The 22957-nt window shown below is 36.8% G+C and overlaps 1 protein-coding gene across 15 annotated transcripts in view; it reads left to right on the top strand.

Moving 5' to 3' along the window:
- The window catches only part of Ptprd (protein tyrosine phosphatase receptor type D), a 2233434-nt gene that overhangs the window by 2070521 nt on the left and 139956 nt on the right, over positions 1-22957 (top strand). For 5 of the 15 annotated variants that reach the window (XM_076564400.1, XM_076564393.1, XM_076564394.1 and 2 more), the window contains 6 exons: positions 145-338; positions 3558-3584; positions 7569-7686; positions 11909-12496; positions 12930-13030; positions 13928-14187. In XM_076564400.1, the coding sequence (XP_076420515.1) occupies positions 145-338; positions 3558-3584; positions 7569-7686; positions 11909-12496; positions 12930-13030; positions 13928-14187 (1288 nt within the window). The remainder of the gene's footprint in view (positions 1-144; positions 339-3557; positions 3585-7568; positions 7687-11908; positions 12497-12929; positions 13031-13927; positions 14188-22957) is intronic. The other 10 variants (XM_076564401.1, XM_076564396.1, XM_015999925.3 and 7 more) reach the window with 5 other exon arrangements.

The following is a 22957-nucleotide window of genomic DNA, read 5'->3' as shown; positions in this document are numbered from 1 at the left end:
CAGATTGGTTGAGCATTTTCCTTAGTTGAAGATGTTTGCATTCTGCAATGAAGCATAGTGGGTCTACCCATTTTTAAGTAAAGAAAGCACTCTCGCTGGGTGGCAAGTGCCTGTAATTGTCTTTTACCCATGATGTTGTTGCAGTTCCCAGTGGTCCTCCTCGAAAAGTCGAGGTGGAGGCTGTCAATGCCACGGCTGTTAAAGTCTCGTGGCGCTCACCTGTGCCCAATAAGCAGCATGGCCAGATAAGAGGATATCAGGTGCACTATGTGAGAATGGAAAACGGGGAGCCCAAGGGCCAGCCCATGCTGAAGGACGTCATGCTGGCTGATGCACAGGTGAGCCTGTTTTATTGGGTAACATTTCTTCTAGCCTGGGTCCAATTGTTAAGTTTCTGACTCTTTAAAAAAAAAACAACCCACATAAATTCTAGACTTTAAAACTGATTGTGGTATATGTACCTTTTTAATTAGAAGTATTATCAACTAAAAATACACTGCAATAAAATGCTTTTGTGTTTGATTAAAAGTCACTTTAAAAAATAGATATTCTGCTTTTTATATCTGTGTCCAAATTCACATTTCTAACTTCACAAAAATAAAAATGTTGAGTTTAACTTAATCTACAGAAAGTATGCCAAGCTACAGTTTGGTTGATAGGATCTTCCTTCTGCTGTGTCGAAACTATTTGGACCAGGGCTGATCTAAGTTCTTAATAGATGATTTTTTCTTTCACTAGAGAACAGGCATTTTTATTCAGGGGACAGAACTCAGTATTTTATTTAGTATTTCATCAGGTCACATATTTTATGAGAATAATTGTTTCCTGTCCCAGAAGGTGAAGATAATGACATAGATGATAAAAATTAAATTAAAGTTTCCAAGAGAATAAATAAAATCTCCTCTACTGAACCAAGTTAAAAGAATTACTAGGAACCCGAGGAAAAGGCCCAGTCAGTAAAGTATTCCCAAAGTTTAATCTTTGAAACCTAAGTTTAATCTCCAGAACCCACATTTTAAAAAAGCCAGGTGTGTTTGCATATACTTGTAATCACAGGGCTGGGAAAGCAGAAATAGATATATGTTCTGGCCGGCCAACTAGCCTGCTTGACAAGGTCAAGGCTAGTTAGAAACCCTATCTCAAAATAAGGTGGGCAGTATCTGAGAATAATACCCCGGGTGATCCTCTGGCCTTCACAATCACACAAGTGTACATTCCCACTCACACATATATGCACCCACAAAATCATGTGTATACTATTGCATACACAGCCCATACAAACAAAAGAAATTACTAATAATGAATAATTGTGTATGTTGACCTTAAGGAAGTGGTTCCCCGTCGTGGTGTCCTTACCTGGTTTTATAGTCAGTTGTTTAAAGTGAAGCACCTAATATTTTCATTTTTTCCTATTCCCTAGACATAGCCCCCCTCATGAATGTTTAATTAATCCAATTGTACCTTAGATATTTTCCTGAGAGTGAGAGGAAGAGTTCAGTTGGAACTGATACATAGCTCAGGGCCTAGCTTGCCATTGCCACACTGACACTGATGATATAGTGTGGCTATAGGATATTTAAGATGCTGGATAATTCAATTGAGCACATGATGACTGAGCAGCAAAAAGGATGGAGTTTCGGAAATTTTAAAAGTTGAAATGAAATTATCTTTTATGTGAAGGTAGAAAAAATCAGAAACCAAAGGAAAACTTTTACATGAGTTCTCCAGGTTTATCTTCTTTTATCTCTGAAAAATATGAGGTAATATGTACCCCTACAGTGCTAATGAAAGCACTTACCCTAAAAAGTCTTTATGTTGTCAACTCACAAAAATGTTTATGCTTGCCTCCGTTTTGAAGCATCCTAATGAAAGACTTGAAAGGATCTAAATTTGTGGCTCACTCCTGTGGCTCAAACCTCTTACTGCTTTGCAGCAAATTCTGCAAATGTAGCTGATATAATACACAATATGCCTTTGACACTAGGAAAGGCTTTCGTCAACTCTTTTCATTAAAAATATGTACTTTATTATAGTCCTATTAAAATATGTAGATATGATAAAGAAGAAAGTTAGAAAGGCAGTTTAGTGGTGCTTTCAGACTTTTTCTAGCATATATTTGCCTTCCAGCACAGACTTTAATGAATATGGAATCATATTGTATATATATATGTGTGTGTGTGTGTGTGTGTGTGTGTGTGTGTGTGTGTGTGTGTGTGTGTATGTATACATACATATTTCTAGTCCCATTTGTTTGGTGCATAGAACTATTGAATCATTTGCTAGTGAGGGCTTTGAGTCTCATGGCAGGATACAGTTGTCAGTGGGGCCTACTTTGCCTTAGACTTGTACCTACTGGTATGTTGGGTGTCTTCCAGTTCCCAAATCCCTTTTATTGAGACTACCAGAAAACCCCATTGTTATTCTAATAAAATGGATGCATAGTAAAGAAATTTTATAGAAACAGGATGAAAAGAGGTTATTAAATGTTTACTTTGACAAAGATAATTGTAAACTCCAGAAAGTAGTTTTTATTTATTTATTTATTTATTTATTTATTTATTTATTTATTTATTTATTTATTTATTTATTTTTATTTCATGTACATTAGTGTTTTGCCATGGGTGTTGGGTCCCCAGGAACTGGCTGCAGACAGATTTGACCTGCCCTGTGGGTGCTGGGAATCGAACCAGGGTCCTCTGGAAGAGTAGTCAGTACTTTTAACCACTGAGCCATCTCTCTAGCCCCAGAAAGTAGTTTTTAATGACTACAATTTCAAATATTGGGAGACCATCGAAAGTCAACTTTATTTTTATAATTTTTTATTTAAATTATACTGCTTTTAAAGTAGAATGTTCCTATGATGTAATGATAAAAAAAAAAAAACTATTGCTGCTATTTTTAAAATCTCAAATTCCAGAAAACAAAATCAAGATCATGATTTGATAACATTCTTTGGTTTTTAGCTATTTTATATTATAAAACTGCATCTCTCTCTGCCTGTACTGTTATGTAGTTTATAGTTTTCTCTCCTTTATTTTGACATTTGTCTATTATTTGTTTTTTCCTAATTTTTTCTTCTTCATTTCTCTTTTGTTCCTTGGCTCTTTACTGAAATTTAATTACCTCTTTCAAGTCTTCATTGAAACATATGATTTCAGAGTAAAAAAAGAAAAGATGGTAACTTAAATAGTAACTTAAATTAGTTATATAACCCATGAAAGAAATGGAAATTGGTGGCATTGAGTAGTATGAGGTCAGAAACATTAGATATTTGAGGTGTTATATTGGCTTCTTTAATAAGCCATATAGTTAATAAAAATAAATATAAGCTAGTTTGATCAATAACAATAGTACATATTTACCTCAATACCCTTAAAATGAGAATGTCTACATCATAATGCACCTATTCTTTGGAATGTTATGGTTTATGTTGTTTTAATGAATGCATTTTCCTCTTTTAAATTAAATGAGGCTAACATCATCTTTATAAGGGTACAAGTTTCTCTTCATTTCTTTTTATTTTGTCCCCTTTCCCCAATTTTCTTAACTTCAATCAGTGGGAATTTGATGATACTACTGAACATGTGAGTAAATTTTTACTGTTTGACAAAAATAAATCAGACCTTATATGCTTGTGTTTTCTCAACATCAGTCTTTCACTTACTCATGATTTGTTATCACTTTTGCTTGGTTGCATGAACTAATGGACTCTTTTTAATTGGTCTTAACTATGTATATACCTTTCAATTTGTTTCTGGTTTTGTGAAATGAGCATGGTGCTACTGATTGCATAAGGAAGGTCATGAGCTCATAATTTTTTTTGTTGTTGTGGTTTTTGTTTTTTATTTCTGCTACTAACTCTGCCTTATGATACAGTCAGAGGAAGCATGCTTTAAATGGAGTTATTCCAGATGGATTATATTGGGTGTTTGATGTAGGTAACTAATATTTTCCACACTAGGGTTATATAGTCACTATGTCACGTAGTATAGGCCTGACACTGATTAACTCTACATAGACTTGGCTAAATTTTGTCACACATAGAAAAAATTGAATGGCAGTAAGTGGGTCATGTTAAGAAGTAAAGAATCTCACAGAAGGAGGATTCTCTTTTATGTATATGAGTAGCTTATGTTACTTTTAAAGGGCCTATTCTATGTAAGTTAGTCATGTGATAGGAAATCTACTATCCAAATTCTTAGAGGAATTAGGAAGAAGACTAGTAATATATACACAGTTCTAAAACAGTTATGAAGTGCATCCAAAGAAATGCCTTAAATAAAGGGGTAGTCTTTGAAATGAATGGCAGTGCTAACAGGGCTATAATTTCAGAAGTAACTACTAGGAATGGCATTATTCTTGAGAACTTAAGAGGTGACCATAGGTGACAGTATGTGTTTATATTTGGAGCTAAGGAAGAACTGTTCACTGTTTGTAGCAGTGCTCAGCGAGTGCAGCCATGGAGGTCAGTGGGACTGACCTCTGGCCTTGTTCAATGAACTTGCTAATTGGACACAAATAAAAGCTTTTTGTAATAAAATTACTGGGGAATAGAGCAAAGAGATAAACTATGACAGCTGAGGTGTCAGTAGAAGATTAAGGAGTGTTTCATTCCTTTGTTCTGGAGAAATATTGAAAAAATATTTGAAATAAATATTTGTAACATAGAGGTTACAAAGAGCATTTTCCTGTTTTTAGACTGAATAGAATTAGCATTCATTAATCTTTTGACAGTCATTATTATACTATATGCAAAGCATATAGAGATGAATATGCGGTAAACATTGACCCTCAAAACCTCGTGGTCTATCAGGAAAGGTAGCCCTAACACAAATCAAAGTGTTTTAAATGCCGGCAAATAAAGCCACAAGGCGTCATGAGACTTAATGTATAAATATTTATTGCAGAAGCACAAGACTCCTTTCGGAGCTTTTGGAAAACATGAATAGTATATCAGGTATCATAAAATTTAGTCCAAAGCAGTATTTTATATGACTAAGAACCATAGTAAGAAACATATTTATGATAAGAGCCAGTGCATATGTGTGTCTGAAGGAAATACAAGTTTTATAAAATTGGATTTATCTTTAAATCTATAATGAACTCAACATTTTGTGCTCAAGTCCATTGCATTTCTTATTTTGTTTAAAACTGGTCTTGGCTGATTAAATTGATTTCATGGCCCACTGAATGGATCACTACTTTGTTTAAAAAACAGTCACTTAATGGGTAAATTGGAGCATGAAAAGACAGAACATATGAAAAACAAATAGTTATGTTTTTAATTAACTCATGAAGTGATCAAAATCCAACAAAAATGTAAGGCAACAGAAATTAAGAAGCAACAGCATTTTAAACCAAAAATAGACAGAAACTTGCTGATGAAGACCTTAAGGAAGAAAATATGGTCAAAAGTAGTCCATAAATTTTAAAGAGCTATTAACAGTCATTAAAATATAGACTAAGGGAGAGTCCCCTTTGGAGATTGTTTTCCAAGTTGAACTTAAGGTGGGATAACACTGAAAAAGCCACAGAGAGACACCAGTGGATTTTATATTACATTGCTACCTGGAGCAGAGGGCCAAATTGGGGCTGCACATTAACTTGGGATATAGTCAGACATGATTATTTTAGGTTCCGAAATAAATGTAGTATTTCCTAACATTAGAAGAAAATGAGGCTGACAGCACTGGGGCAGAGCCTTAGGAACACAGACTTTTAAGAGGCAAGAATACAGGTAGGATGGGTGTTGATGAGGGGCAGGAGGAACTATGGCTTGAAGTGGTCACACTGTGTCACAGAGTAGCCCAAGACCACCATGTAAGTGCATTCGATTTAAAGACGGGATGTAGCCCAAGTAATAGCTTAATTGTGATAGTTGGGTTATGTGCAGCTAAGTCTAAAATAGTGCCTAGGACTTGTTCTGTTTCAGTGTATACTACTTACTGTATCCTATAACAACCAGAGCAAAGAGAAAGACATCTGGCCATCTCTAATTTTATGGATGAAGGCCTTATGGTAGAATTAAAGTTGGCACACACTTGACCATTTACTTCTTCTATATGCCAAGGTTGTCTGCTATCCAGCAGCATCTATGCCATCATCATTTCTGGAATATTCAGTGTGCCCACCATAATGTATAATATTTCTCTCAGGTAGTTACTTGGTCTGGGTGTCCTCTGTGATGATAGTGAAAGCATTTCAAGGTCCTAAAGATAAAATATATTTTTCTTTTAAAGTCCATCTATGTGCCTGAATAAAACTTTCAAGCACTTAACGGGATGATATTTGAATTGTTTCAATTTCCACAATGATGAATTCCTTATTCTTTTGAGAAAGTACCTTGTCAAAGCTGTCATATCTGGCATCAGTTTCAGCAGTTATGTTCTGTGGTACCTGTAAATTGCTTTGCTAGGAAAATTTCTACTGTATTTCATGTAGTCTAGTCCATCACTCCTCACTCAATTCACATTGCCTTTAACTTGGGAAGACGTTGAATACTTTTTTAAATGTATTCATAGTCAACTTGGAAACATAGTTTTGCCATAACAAGTGAAGCAGTTAGTTAATTGCTTTGTATATGCTCTGTATGTTTGTGTGGAATGTGTAAAGATCTAAGGAAAACACCAGAATAAGTCACTAGCCAGAGCTCTAGCTGAAGAAACATTTAACATCCAATTTAGAAAAACAGTTCAATGATCATCTAGTCTTAGATCCATTATAGCTCTGGGCCCTTATTAAAAGAAAACAAAGAATTTACAGATAGATTGTCATTTGGGCCTTTTATAAATTATCAGAAATAATTAATTTAGTAAATATTACTAATCTCATAAACTCGTCTCATTCTTAATTGTATGGTCTACTCACTAAATATCCATAAATATTCTCATCATTATATGATGACTTTTATTGTCACTCTGTTTAGTTAACCAGTAATCATTTCCTGATATCTTAAAAATAGTCTTTGGCCTCAAGAATATCTAAGTCTAACAGGTCAACAACCATTTACCTAGCAACTTCCTGAGGGCAGAAATACTATGCTGATATCTGCCCCTCCAACAGTCTGGCTACCACTGCAGGGCATCAGTGTGGGAAAGATGTTCCCACAAAGTAACGTCTAGTATATCAGACTGCTGTGATAAACCAGACACAGTTCCAGGAATTTTTCTGATAAAACTCTCTTATCTTCCACCAACCCTTTGGGGTTCTAACTATGTTGGGAAATATAAATGTAAATAGGTAAGCTGCCCTGGATTGACAAACCAGTAATTTTTTTTATTTAAATATTTAAGAAAGTTTAAATTCAAGTGGTTCAGAAAGTCTGGTTCCAGATTTCTTTCTGAACTATTCCTCCTGAAAGCTGCTTCTGCGGATGTGCAAATACCCAGCCTCACTGTTAACATCAAGACCCATCTCCATAGCATGAGCTGAAGGCATGGAATTTGAGCACTTAGCATGGCTTCAGGGCACGTCCAGGCATGCACGGAACGAACATCAGCCACCTTGCTTTTCTTCAGGCTCTCCCTGGCATGTTTTAAATCATGTGTTCTTGGTGTGTGTCATTTCAGGACATGATCATCTCTGGGCTACAGCCTGAAACGTCCTACTCCCTGACTGTCACAGCTTACACCACCAAAGGCGATGGTGCTCGAAGCAAGCCCAAGCTTGTGTCCACCACTGGGGCAGGTAATGTCTTCTGTGCATATTTTCAGCCATATTGCTGACTTTCAAATGGTTTGGATGTAATCTACCATTTTTTCATTAGGATACATTGAGAGAAAATAAATACACTGGTGGTCAACTTTGAAATATTTTTCTAAGCTGAAAAGGAAAAAGAAGATCAAAATATATACTATTTCCAAATGATGCAGTAATTCATTCAAAAAGTCTTTTAGTACTAGGTATATAATAACACAAAAGAAGTAGTTCCTCTCATTACATTTATTTTCTGATCTGTATTACTAAATTAACAAATGAATGTGTGGGAAAATTTCAGGATGTTCTAAGATAAAATGTAAGGATGTAGGCATTTTTATCTCCCAGGGGCCTTTGAAGGATAAATGACTTAGAGAAAGGCTGTTTTTCTTCCTGTTAGATTTTTTGTTTGTTTGTCCGTTGTTTGTTTAGTATTGTTTGTTTGTTTGTCTTTATTTGAGACAGAATCTGGTTAAAAATTATCCCAGGCTGACATGGAACTTGTTTTCTCTCTGCCTCAGCCTCTTGGTTTCTATGAATATAGTCATATGCCACTGTTCTCAGCAGAACAGGTTATTAAAACTGAATGTAGAGGAGCAAGATTCATGAAGGTCAGGGGGAAAGGCATCTAAACAGAGAAGTCGCACAGTGATTCCACACCACCCCCATAAGGAATCTGGCTTTGTTTCTTTTCCTGTTGTTGTAATGAAAGACTCTGACAAACATAACTTTAGGGAGAAAGGACTGATTCTGGCATAAAAACAGTCTGTCACGCCAGAGAAGTCAAGGCCACGGGAATTTGAAACAGCTGATCACATTACATCCCCAGTCAAACAGAGCAATGAATGCTGTGTTCAGGGTACTTTCTCCTTTTTATTCTGTCTAGGACTCAAGTCCAGGCAGGGTTATTGCTCACATTTAGGCTGAGTTTTCTCACCTAATTAAGATCATCCCCCAGAGGTCTTCCTTCTTGGTGATTCTGTCAAGTTAGCAGTTAACATTAACCATCATGAACCTTCCTAGAATGGAGTTGCCATATTGATTGGGTTCATGGCTTGCAGCTTTATATTTTCTCATTTCCCCCTTCACCTTTTCTGTGAGGCTTTAAAAGAAGATAACACAAAAGATGGAAAGCAGAATATCAAAAGGCTAAATAATTTCAAATTGCTCCTTCTAGAAGGACCAGAAGCTTCTCTGGTGCTTCTTCGACTTGCTTTGCTTGGCCACATAGGGAAAACCAGCAGGAAGAACTGACATCAAAAACTGATAAATTAGGGATAATTACAGAAGGAATCTCCTCCAATCCCGTCACAGAGCAATCTCCCATGAAACTTCTCTGCTGTGGTTTTGATTTACTCCTCCTGAGATGCTTCTTGCACAACTTTATGGGAACGCCTTTCTACGTTCAGACAGAAAGCAGAGAACAGCTGTGATGTTGAGCACCCTCCTGGGTGCCATCTCACTGCCAAGTTTGTCTAAATGTCATAAGATTTGCCTCGCTTGCCTCCTGCCACCTGCGATTGCCTCAAGCAGCAGGAATACAGATGGCAGAACTCCTTCAAGATGGAGATTTTATTCTTCCCTTGCTTCTCTCTCTTTCTTTGACTTTTAAGAATTCCATTGTATCAAACCCTTTGTGCCATACTAGAAAGTAGACATTCAGCGAAGACATGGTGGTATAGCATACAACTCTGATTATAGGATCAAACATTGTTGGAACTTGGAGCCATGATAACATCCCTGACATGGAGTCCCAAGTTGAACACACTAGATTTGTTTACTTATATTCACATACTTCTGTATTGCTAATGCCTTATATGAATTATCAGATCCCTACTACCCATGAAATGAGACCTAAGGACAAGGACAGAAGCAGAGGGTTTATAGTCAAGCAACCCAAATCCTAACAAACAAAATGACACTCATTTTTTTATAGCATCAATTTTCATTACTGCACAAGGTTTTTAGAACTGCTGGTCTTCCTCATGTTGTCCAATTATTTTGCTGTTTTCTTCTACAGTTTCCATTCTTTTTTTAACTGAGAGATGCTTGGGTAACAAAATGAAAATGCTCACAGTATAGATGCTTGAGTCATATTTATTGTTCTTATAGAGGGCATTTAAGGCTCCTCCTGTACTGCTTTTTCTACCTACCAGTAAAAAAGCATGACTTGGCCATGACTTAGTTCTACACAATTAGTGAACAATCAATGAAAATTTATTCATTTAGAATACAATCACAAAAACTCCTCTTGTGTTTCTGTGTTGGCAATTAACTCCTACTAACAGTTATAAAGGCATATAGTTATAGCATCTCTGGATAATTTGGGAGTCCCCTTTAAATTTTATATTAACATTAAGAATATTTACTGTAAGCCAGGCGGTGGTGGCGCACGCCTTTAATCCCAGCACTTCGGAGGCAGAGGCAGGCGGATCTCTGTGAGTTCGAGGCCATCCTGGTCTCCAAAGTGAAGTTCCAGGAAAGGCGCAAAGCTACACAGAGAAACCCTGTCTCGAAAAAACAAACAAACAAACAAAAAATATTGACTGTATGCTTGTGTATTGTGTATTGAATAACATTTTTAGAATCTGTAAGCAATCAATCCTTCAAACAGCAGTACTGGCACTAACTTAATCTGTGTAAGACTCATGACTGACATAGGAAACTCTTGTACAAAGGAGCTAGCTTTCCTGTGTTTCAATGATTATGATGCATGTAGTTTCTTTAATATTCTCACTTTTCTTTGTCATAACTTGTAGACTGCCTAAGGCCTTGAGATTTAAGACAATCAAAAGTTTCATTGTTTGGGGGACTGGGGAAACAGTTTAGTATTAAGAGCAGGAATTGCTCTTTCAGAAGACCTGAGTTCAGCTCCCAGTACCATATCAAGTCGCTCACAACCACCTATAACTCCAGCTCCACATCACCCTACTCTCTCTTCTGGCCTCTGTGAGCATCTGCACTCATGTGCACATTCTCTCACACAATAGCTGCGTATAAACATAATTTAAAATAAAAATCAAAATTTTATTGATTTGACAATTTCTGTATATCGTTCTATAAATTTCCCTACACTGTTGACCATCTAGGTTGAAAGGTGATCAAATGAGCAGATCTCATACCCACTTGGGCTTCAACTTTCGGGCATATAAAATGAGCATGTTAACCAGATATCATGCAGGCTTCTTGGAATACCTACTGCCTCATCATCTGCCTATGCTTTTCTTACAATGTGTCAACATCCCTATGATGCTCCTCTCCATCTCCTCTCTCTCGGTAGTGTAATCTTCCCCTTCACCCTGTTCTTTTCCTTTTTCTTTATATAGATTTGCCTTACTTCTGTTTGAACCCTTCTTCCCCCACTTTCCCCTTTTTAGACAGCTGCTGGTGCAACTCTAGCCTATGCTACAACTTCAATAATAGTTGGTTTATTATTAAAAATACCATACGTAATAGACCCTAAATGATCAGAGTGTACTATATATATATATATAGTCTAACTGGAAGTGTGTCCTCAGAGGAAAGTAGCTCCTAAGCACAAACAGTCTATCACTCATATAATTATGATTAATATTAGTGAAAAACTTTCATCTATAACTCTCCATTTAATAATTCACAATAACAAGATGATAAAGTTCATAAGGGTAACTTGTGTGTAGATAGGAAAGTTACAAAGAAGTACAAATGGATGCATAGTTGAGGGTGTGGACTGTGGTTCTGGATATGTTCTAGAGCTTTCTCACTTATACATCTAACCCTAGAAAGTTTCCTAGTTCTCTGGGCTTCTTTTTCATTACATAAAATGGAGATAGTAATAACCCCCTAGAACATACAGTGAGGAGTGAGTTTTTAAATCTAAGATGCACTATGTATAATATGCTTTTTACAATATTAGTGCATTGTGCATAATAATTAATCACTGTAGTTATTCTTCTCATTGGCTATATCTAGTTTGTTAATCATTACTTGGATTCATTTTTCTGTGGCAAGCATAAGTCTTGATGCACAAAGGTTGTATTCATTAGCAAATTGTTTCAGCCTACTCTACTAAAGAAAGAAAAAAGATTGTATGACAATAGTATGTAGGATAAACATTGTTTTGTCTATAAACACTGAAAGGAGAATAATGGTAGAGTGATTTCCTGACTTAGCAATACCTGACATATGATCATAAATGGTAGTCAATCTTACCACTCCATCCTGTGTGCTCTAGTTCCAGGGAGACCCCGGCTTGTGATTAACCACACTCAAATGAATACTGCTCTCATTCAGTGGCACCCCCCTGTGGACACATTTGGACCCCTTCAGGGCTATCGTCTAAAGTTTGGCAGGAAAGACATGGAACCCCTCACTACTCTTGAATTCTCTGAGAAAGAAGACCACTTTACAGCCACAGACATCCACAAGGGTGCATCATATATCTTCAGACTCTCAGCCAGAAATAAAGTGGGCTTTGGGGAGGAAATGGTGAAAGAAATTTCTGTTCCAGAAGAAATACCAACTGGATTTCCTCAAAACCTCCACTCAGAAGGCACCACTTCAACCTCCGTTCAGTTGTCCTGGCAACCACCTGTCCTGGCAGAAAGAAATGGCATTATCACCAAATATACCATCCTGTATAGGGATATCAACATTCCCCTTCTTCCAATGGAGCACCTTATTGTTCCAGCTGACACCTCTATGACACTCACTGGCTTAAAATCAGATACTACATATGATGTAAAAGTACGTGCTCACACGAGCAAAGGGCCCGGGCCATATAGTCCCAGTGTCCAGTTCAGGACACTGCCTGTGGATCAAGGTAGGATTTGTCTACTTATGGCCTTCCTCCTTTAAAGGAATATCAATCTTTGGAAATCAATATTTTGAAGCTGTAAATAACTGATCGGCCCATTCATATTAATAGGTTCAGCACTACAAGCAGGTAAAGTATGTATGACTTACTCCACTTTAAAAATCGTAGACTTCAGTTATAGAATGACACTGCACGTCTGGTTGGCAGTACTCTATGTCCTCAGGTAAGATAAACAGAGGGTAGTTGACTGAATTGGAGACAAAGGAGAGTGCTTTAGGAGAATGGGTATTAAAATGAATGCTCTAAACAGGTAGGCAAATCACATTTCTCTCTTTGCTCTATGTAGGCAGCATCTGTCCTAAGCACTGTGATCCATGGTGGAAAAGAACAAGTTATATGCTTTAAGAATAGTTTAAATACACAGTTTTTCCTTTTCCAGCAGTGTTTGCAAAAAATTTTCATGTCAAAGCAGTTATGAAGACTTCAGTGCTGCTGTCTTGGGAGATTCCAGAGAATTACAATTCTGCTATGCCTTTCAAAGTAAGTGTTCCTTAGGTGTCATGGGGATAAGTAGAAGGAAGAGTTCATCTCATGATGGCACATTATTTGTAACAAATTCAGCAAACTTTGATGTGGGCACATAGGCTAGGGATGTAGTTCAGTGGTAGAGCGCTCCTCTAGCACATGTGAGGCTCCGAGTTAGCCCTCCCGTCCTACACAACAAAGGTGATTGGGGCTCAGAGGTTCTCTTCCTATTTGTGAAAGACTTTCATCAAAGAGTTGCATGTGGTGCTTTGACAGTGTGACCTTTCCATTCTGGAGAGTAAACAGACACTCAGAGCCACAGCTGGCAAGACTTACATGGTACCTAGTACATTGAACTTGAACTTTTACATCAAACTGATACTTTTTGTTTCTATAAAAGTAAGGAATCTGCATGATTTATATTAATTTATAATATAATGTTCTGGAAAATTTTTAGTGTATTTATTGGTCTGAATTCCTAGCACTTTAAAAATAAAGCACTGTCTTACCACTGAGATCTTGAAAAAAAACAGTAATAAGTATTTGCGAAATTAATATAAAAATATTTTTGGTAAATGAAAATATATTTAGAGCAGTAGTTAAAAATTCCTGATAAATTATGTGTATAATACATTGAAAATCCAGAACACATTCCATGAAGATCACATGTGACTGACAGCTTAAATATTGAAAACTTATTGTACTTGGTTGTTGTGCATTTTTGAGAGACTTGGGAACATTTTACCTTTATATAGTAAGAACTATGAAGAGAATCGATGCAGTTACCAGAATAACAAATACTTATATGGGATTAGGAATTGCCCAGAAATAGAATTGAGCTGGCAAAGCAAGTAGATAAAAAAAATGGTTTAGAAAGTGATAACCAATTTGTGATTGGTTGTATCTCGGTAGATTCTTTACGATGATGGGAAGATGGTAGAAGAAGTGGATGGCAGAGCTACTCAGAAGTTAATTGTTAACCTGAAGCCTGAGAAATCATACTCCTTTGTGTTAACCAATCGTGGGAACAGTGCCGGTGGATTACAGCATAGGGTGACAGCAAAGACGGCCCCAGATGTGCTCCGTACCAAGCCTGCCTTCATTGGGAAGACCAACTTGGATGGCATGATTACTGTGCAACTCCCTGATGTTCCTGCAAATGAAAACATAAAGTAAGTTAAGGGAAGAAAGTCAAGTAAATACAGGGCCTGCATTTCAGTGTTATTGTGGTTATAGAAGAATGGGTCTCTGACTATAGTGTGGAAGATTCTTCTGCATAGGCTCATAGTCTAAAACTATCTAGTTCCCTCACATTCTCTGTGTATATTCATGTTAACACAGTCTCATCAGTGTAACAATGCATTTCTTTTCTGTTCCAGCCATATTATTTTGAAAAGGAGATGACAAGTTGCTAAAATGCAATTTGTGGTAGTTTATAGAATACAGTTGATAATTGACTGGTAGCCGGCAAAAAAAAAAAAAATAATACTTGCTATAACTGAAGAAAGTATTAAAATGTACAAAAAGACTGAAACTACAAGTATTTAAATAATTGACAGTAATGTATGATATTGAGATTTTTATCTCTGTGCTGAAATATAAGAAGAGTTCAAGTTCAAGTACAAAATAACATTGAAGGCACGATTCGAAAATGCAACATAGAATATAGTATAAAAGCCAGGAGACCAGAAGCACAAAATTAAGTTCAGTTAGTTGAGAAGTTTATCTAATGACATATACTTAGCTGGTTTCATAACTAATAGATAAAAAGACAGTATCATTGAAGTATATGGTAATGAAAACCATGTCGTCTCTGTCCTCAGTGAGCCTGGCACCGAGTAGGATATATAAAAAGACAGACAGTAATGTAAGTTATTCTCAAGAGTGACCATGCTAGGATGATATGAGTCCAGTGCATTTCTGAACATAATTTTGAAGATCAAATAGGGAGCTTACAAAATTTAATAGTCAGAAAGTTATATGTCAAGGGACAGTGTCCGTTTTAGTTAGGGCAGCAAATGGTGCTGTGATGCTGGAGCCCAGAGCACTCAAACAAGATAAGACAGGGGTGGTGATGGTGAGGTAGACAAGAGTCCTCACTTTTATCTTTCCATTTTAGGAGACTTTTACTGAATATCTCATATTAGATATAACTGTTACATGTTTGGGGTGGAAAACACATTTTCCTTTTACTGTATGACATGATGAAATTGTTGGGAAATATCTGAAATTGTACGGAAAGGCATTTGTACATAGTTCATGTACTGCTGGAATGAGCAGAGCTCCTGAAAGTAGTAGAGAAAATTGTTGAGAAGTCATCACACAGTCCGTTGACATTTGACAGATTATAAAGCAGGACAAATAGTGATCCATGCAGGAGGCAGAGGGAGGGAAGAGGCGCTAGGGTAGAAGTGCAGCAGGAGTCAGCATCTGCCTTAAAGAGATCAAAGAGAGGAACCATGTCACACATGGCTCAGATTTGAGCTTAGATATCCAAATGGAAAGTGCTACTATTCACCAAAGGGTGAAGTAACAAGAGGAAATCAGATGCAAAATGGGCAAGGTTACGATTCATCAATCTATGTGAAATATCAAGAAGAAATCACTGTTTAACTCAGCAGCTCAGATGTACTTTAAATGAAGTCTTTGGATGAGCTATCCAGGTAGAAATGTGGGTTCAGAAGGGTTAATTGGTACCAAAGGCACCATTCTAGGAGTGACCAGAGCAGCAGTAGTTTCTCAGGGAAGGACAGAACATTGAAGCCATAAGATGAAAATATGAAACAAAAGATAAAACACAAAGGTGGCAATAAGAAGAGAGTCCATGGAAGATACAGAGAATGGCTTCTTGTAAAGAGAGCACCTGAACCAGGACACAATGGCCAAGGGACTATGTAGGATCGGACATGTAAACAGTAAGTGCAGAACTCCAAGTTCCAGCCAGGTGTGATGGCACACCTGTAATTCTAGCCCTGGGAAGGCTGAGGCAGGAAGGTTGGAAATTTTCAGGCAGCCTGACTTAATAGCAAGTCTTTTTCTCAATGACACAAAACTACCGAAGAGTCCCCAAATCTCTGGAAAACTGAAAGAAAGTAATGAGAAAAACAAGTTTTAAAATGTAAAATAATGAAAGAAGAAATGTAAGTGAAGTATAATTTGTGAGATTCACTCAGGATTAAGTAATATTTTGACCCACTTTAGACTCAGCGAAATCAATCTTTCCTCCACAGACCTTCACTTGATGTTTATTTGATAAAAATGATGGCAGGTTTCAGCACAAGTAATAGAATTTTCAAAATGTTACTAGTAAAATAAATTCACTGAGATAAGGTCTTCATTTTGTCTAATCTTTTTCAGTTTCTGAAAATTAAAAGTGAAAATACAATGCCAGTATACTTTTTATCTCAGTAAAATTTAATAAGAGTGTAAGATTATATTTATATATGTATTGACTTTTTAATTCTTTATGAGACTTCATTACTATTAACATATAAACAAATGTTTTTGAAACCACTTTATTGAAATATATACAAAGTGGTAGAAGCTACATGCCTTTAGTCTCAGCATTCGTCAGGTAGAAGCAGGACCATCTCTGTGAGTTTGGGGCGAACCTGGTCTACATAGTGAGTTCCTGGCCAACCAGGACTACATGGTAAGACCTTGTCTTACAAAAAAGGTACATATTTAACATGCAGAGTTTGATCTTTTTTTTTTTTTTTTTTTTTTTGGTTTTTCGAGACAGGGTTTCTCTGTGTAGCTTTGAGCCTTTCCTGGAACTCACTTGGTAGCCCAGGCTGGCCTCGAACTCACAGAGATCCGCCTGCCTCTGCCTCCTGAGTGCTGGGATTAAAGGCGTGCGCCACCACCGCCCGGCTAGATCACTTTTTAATCATAATTATCATCCATTCAACTATCAAATCCCTAGATATGGCAGATACACTTTGAGCAGCCATGATGGGCCAGGCAATGTGGCAGAGGTTCAGTGAGAAAATAAAGAATGCATCACTACTCTTAAGCAACAGAGTTCCTTGGGAGACTTGAACAGTGATGTTTGTCAGAAAGTTATACGGCTTGCTAGGCTTCTAACTTAGGTTTAATAACTCAGAGAGGCATCTTGGAGAAGATGACATCTATCCTCTGGCTTTAAGAATAACAAATTCAGGGTGCTATCTGGGTGGGGAGCCAAGTGTTCACACCAGAGACCAGGGAAATGCTGGTACATGTTCTCTTACACCAAATCCTTACCAGTCTGCTTAGATTTTTCAGTTAAAATCAAGCAAATCCATATTGTGTACACAGTATATTTCCAGTACTGTATCCAGGAATAGAAAAGTGACTGAAATCAAGTCCTGTCTTATCATAAGAGAGAGCAAACAGTTGGCATGGATCTGATGGAGTAGGGGGCTATGGAAACAGAAATTCTGCCAGCTCTATATGGGGACATCTAGGGAAGTGTGCTGAAAGCATTGTTTAATACTTAATGTGAGTTTTGGAAGTTGAGAAAGATGAGGGAGCTGAAAAGTTATAAATGATTATAAAACAGTGGGAAATACGGATGATAAATTCAATCCATTAGATAAAACTCATGTCTTTCCTGGAACAAACTACTAGAAAGGTGAAGAGAGCAAAACATAGTCAATGACATTGAGACTGATTTTGTTTTCATAGCTGATGCAGAAAATGAGCCAATTCCTTGTTCAAGTGTTACATAGTCCTGAGTGAGAACTGGTGTTTTCATTGATTGGTGGCAAAATTTAGTTTTGTATTTCAACTTCTGAATGAGTTTTTGTTTGCTTTTTTTTTCTTTTTAGCTTGCTTAACTTTACTTTTTCCTATGTACTCAGTCCACATCTACTTGAAAAAAGAGTCAGGGAAAAGTGATAAAACATTGATAACAAATAAGAGACACCATAGATGAGGTAGGGAAAGAAAACAAACTGTTACAGAAAGAATATTTTCTAAAAATATCCTCAGAAATGCATTTCTTACTTCTGGAGAAACAAAAGAACAAAAACTAAATTTAAAAACACTTGAATGGGGAGATATCAGACCCATAGGGAATAAAACGCAGATATGTTATTGAAAATTTATAACAAATTCATACTGATATGTTCATATTAATAAATTGATTTCCGAGGCTTCTTAAAGGAATAATAGATGAACAATGTCCATTCTATCATCTCTATTTCTTTCTCTACATGACATGAGAGTCTTTTCAAGAAGGTCTTGTATCATCCTGTACCATTTGCAATAGTTGGCAAGTTTTGAAATTGAAAATACTGTAGTGGTTTGTCCAGTAGTCTATGAGAGAAATGCAGAAAGGAATAGAATTCATACCTGACCTGTGGTTGCTAACGTCTTAACTACAATCTATCTGAAACAGTGCTGAATGACATTTTCCATTGTCTAGCAAAACAATTTGATAATTGAAGGCTATTTGCTTACTAACTGAAAACATGCTTTTTTCAGTTCTATCCAGGTTAATTGTGAGGTCTTAACTTTTTGTTTGTTTGTTTGTTTTTTGTTTTTCAAGACAGGGTTTCTCTGTGTAGCTTTGCGCCTTTCCTGGAACTCGCTTTGTAGACCAGGCTGGCCTCGAACTCACAGAGATCCGCCTGCCTCTGCCTCCCGAATGCTGAGATTAAAGGTGTGTGCCACCTTTAACCTGTCACTCTTCACCTTATGCTAATTTAATGGTTTCTAATTCATTTAAAATATTCATTTTGTTTATGTATGTGTTTATGACAGGGCATGCTCGGCCTGAATAAACCTTAAGATGGTATAGGTTAACCTAGAGCTGGAGTTACAGGGGAGTAACATGATTTGAGTACTGGGAACTGAACTCAGGTCCACTGGAAGAGCAGAAAGTACTCTTATGTTAGAGCCATCTACAGCGACAGATTTTTATACATTTACTGAAGACACAGCTTCTTATTTCCTTTTTTTTCTGATACTTGGTTCTTATATTGTCTTGTTGAGACAAGCAAATGGCTAGATTATTTTGGAAACAACCTCAAGAATGCAGCAGGCTGTGGTGTCATGGATTCTGTGATGCTTTATTCTTACTTCTTAATAGCTTTGCATACAGAATGCCAATCAGAAAATGCTATGATGCCACCATTCTTTCAAGGTGAGCCTTAATGACAGAGGGCACTCCTGTGGTTTCTATGGAGCAGCATTTTATTCTGAGTGATTAGGACAAAAAGCATTCGACTGATTATGCTGAGTGATAAAGCTACTACCAGGTACTAGGTATATAAATTAGTTTAATAACAATCAATTGCTTAATTTCAGAACAGAAATGAAATAAAAAAAACTATATTCTATATGGGCAGTGCACACATTTGGTACACATACATACAGGCAAAATACTCATACACATGAAATAATATAAATAAATTAAGAAATATTAATTTAAAATGCCCCCTAGACAGATATTAGTACCAAAAGTGTTCCAGCACTTATATCCAGCCCCAGGGCTGTGCTGCTGGGAATGCTGTAATCACTACATTATGTAGGTTGCCAGAGTTACAGGAGAGATAAGGGAAGCCTTCCTATTTATCACCCAACTGCTTCATCAGTGAAGGGCATTAAGCTAAGTATAAATAACTTCCCATAGTACGCACAGCTAAAAAAATTCAACATCTTAATTGGAAGATAGAAATTGGAAAGATTGTTCAACCTACTGTTGGATTTCTATGATAAAATAATTTTATTTAAGCAATACACACAAAACATAACAGGAAAAATTATGTGAGGATTGACATTCATTTTTGAACTTTGAAAAAAGATTTTGACCTCCCAGTTAAATAACAAGTTTCAAAATGCCAAGACATATTGCTAATGCTAAAAAACTGGCTGCATTTGAAGTGGACCTATGTTACAAAGACCATAACTTGCATTTTCTCATAATTATATGGAGCTGGGTCCTTGATGAGAGATATTAAATGAAATTACTGAAACTTTGCTTAATATAATTTAAATTCTGAAGTTTAGATTTAACTAAGTAAGTTAAATCTAATATACAGAGAAAACATCATAATTTACAAGTAGTCAAAGACTTTCTAGATATATTCAGAAGATTTTTTAAATTATTCTATTATCATGGTAGTTGAAGTCTATGTTAAGAAAAAGTATTTTGAGCCTAAAGTCTGGGCTTAAGACAAATAAGCAAATTAGAATGTACAATTTAGTTTTATCAAAAACATTTTTCCCTTCAAACAAGCTCAGTTGTTATGATTTTGTCAATATAAATTTACAGGAAATATATCAGCTCACCATTTGTCCCTCTCCTGGTTCTTAGTCATTTCATTTTTCATAATGTCATGTGAGATTAGAACAAGGGTTGCTAGTAAACTGATGAAGAAAACTATTTTCACAATAAGGAGTATTTATCCTATATAAACCCAATTTTATCATGACATTGTTTCTTTAGTGGAAGGAGAAAGAGCTTGATGAGAATGGAAATTGTAAACTCTCATAGGGAGCACCAAATATATTTGACAACTTCATTTAGAAGAGTCATAAGTCCCCCAGAGCCACCTTCCCTGACCACGTCCACTTTTTTAAAGAAAAGTAATTCATTGAAAAAGTGGCATAGTTGAACAAATTATGAGAAGATTACATGTATTTCTACTTTACCAGTATTATTAAAATATAAAAACATTCCTTAAGTTCTCTAAGAAAATTACAGACTCCAAATTGTCAACTTAGTCTATGTAATAGCCCTACCAGAAGTCAGAAAAGGGTTCACTTGGGAAGTAAAAAATAAATTAATATTTAAGGAAAGAGAATTAACTTGATGTAATTCTAGGCAGGTGAGCAAGAATGATCAAGGATGTGATGACCAAATGCCAAAGATCAATTAAAAACACTGAAAGCCAATCAAGGTCTAGTTTAGTGTGGGGATGCCTTGGTTGGTGTGTAGACGTCTCTGTAAAGACAAAAAGGAAAGCACTAAGGACATTGGTAGAGTTCTAAAGGTGGAAAGATTCTAACCTATACACACACACACACACACACACACACACACACACACACTAGAGAGAGAGAGAGAGAGAGAGAGACAGACAGACAGACAGACAGACAGACAGACAGACAGACAGACAGACACTCATAACTTCCAGAAGGAAAACGAGAAGCTGAACAGGTTGGTAGGTTTCAGGTGATGCCGAGACATATTACAAAGCCCCTGCTACAGATAACATGCTTTGGATAATATGAATTTCTGATTGCCAGGTTATCATGAAATGTGCAAGACTGTTCTGAAGGTAGCCCTGCCTTGCCTGCCCTGGATGAGTGCTTAGATCAGTAGAAAGAGAAGGTGACAGATATCTGACCACCACACTGGTAATTAATTGCTGTGGAGGTGAACTAGTCCCTTCTTATCTCACCCAAAAGTGCAAGTGAATAATTGAGGGGATACTACTGAAGGAAAAAAATGGATTTTTTTTTTCATGTATAAAAATGGCAACTCAGAGTGGAAGCGGAAGAAAAATTAATGGAATTCATGAGCTTGACTCTGATCTATCAGAACCTGCAGGGGAACAATGGGAGCTCTCTGCTAACTCCCAGTGTCGTTGCTCTAGGAAGAGAGGCACTCCTGACTGCGCAGTGGGTATGATAAGCGAGAGAGGCTCCTTGACAAGTGTGTTCATCAAGTGCATCTGCAGTGTTATTCTGAACGCTCAGTTGCGGCTCTGTCATTTCTCTCCATGCTCATTTAACATGATGGACTTGTTTGGCAAATCCTTCAGGTAGTAGGAAGATGTGAAGAGGAGGAAGCTTCGTTTGGATCATAAAATAAAAAATATTGGCCTCTTTCACATACTCTAACTCTTATTTCTCCTCACCCTCCTTGATCATCATACTTCTTTGTAGTAAAGAAAATGAATGGCCAGGTGCTAGAACCTTGTGCATCTGTTAATTAGTTGCTCAGAGCACCAGGGAAAAAAGACTGTGGTTTGAATTCTTAATTAGGAGAAAGGTTTAATAAGTCTCTCTACCTGAGTGTTATGGAACCTCTGGGATCCTGGTGAAGAATGTGGCCCCTTTGTCAGTATCCACTGGCCTCTGCTCCTTTCTGTATATGCTGTGCAGGCTGCCAAACTCTTTCAGTGCACTTGAATTTTGTTTTTTGTTTTGTTTTTTTCTTCCATAAAACAGGCCTGTAGTCTCTTTTCCTATTTTTCAGAATATACAACTGCAATTCAAGGGAGTTAAGTAACCAGTCTGAGACCTCTGAACACATTAGTATTGAGCCCCAACTCTAGACTGGGTACATCCCCAGGTGACACATTAGCTATCAGAATATTCTCGGGAATCACTGCCCGACTTATTCAGTGAGAACAAGGAGGAAATGTTCAATTTTCTACTAGTGATAATTCTAAAAGGCAAACAAAAGAAATTAATTTTAGCAGCATTTGATTTAATGCAGCATATCCATATTATTGTCATTTGTCTGTATGTGATCACAACTAAATTATCACTGAGATAGCTTACATTGTACTTTCATGCTGTCTTTCACACATATAGCATATCACATATCTCAGTTCTCACCAAACACATTTCAAATGCTTGAAGGCCACAGAAAGTCCCAAAGCTACAGTACTGGACAGCTTAGCTCTAGAAGACATTTATGGGAAGAAACTTGCTGTAGAAGAGAGATTGCTGAGAGGGCTTCCTACGTGCCCTTTGACTCTAAAATGGCATGGGGAGCAGGACTGGAATATCCTCCCTTCTTGCTTTTCTTTGCCCCATGTGATAGCTGTCTCCTTTTAAATTGTATGACTCCATCCTTGTGTATATGTTTTCAATTTTGCTATGAATCGCCACTAAATTTATGAGACTCTCAAGATTTTGTGATATAAAGAGTAAAAAGTCACCATGAAGGTCTGAGTGAATTCCCTTACTGGTTTAAATTGGGCATTTATTTAATTGTCC

This window comes from Peromyscus maniculatus, chromosome 2 (genome assembly GCF_049852395.1).
Source record: "Peromyscus maniculatus bairdii isolate BWxNUB_F1_BW_parent chromosome 2, HU_Pman_BW_mat_3.1, whole genome shotgun sequence".
Lineage (NCBI taxonomy): Eukaryota > Metazoa > Chordata > Mammalia > Rodentia > Cricetidae > Peromyscus > Peromyscus maniculatus.
This window is presented reverse-complemented; position numbering and strand designations above follow the sequence as displayed.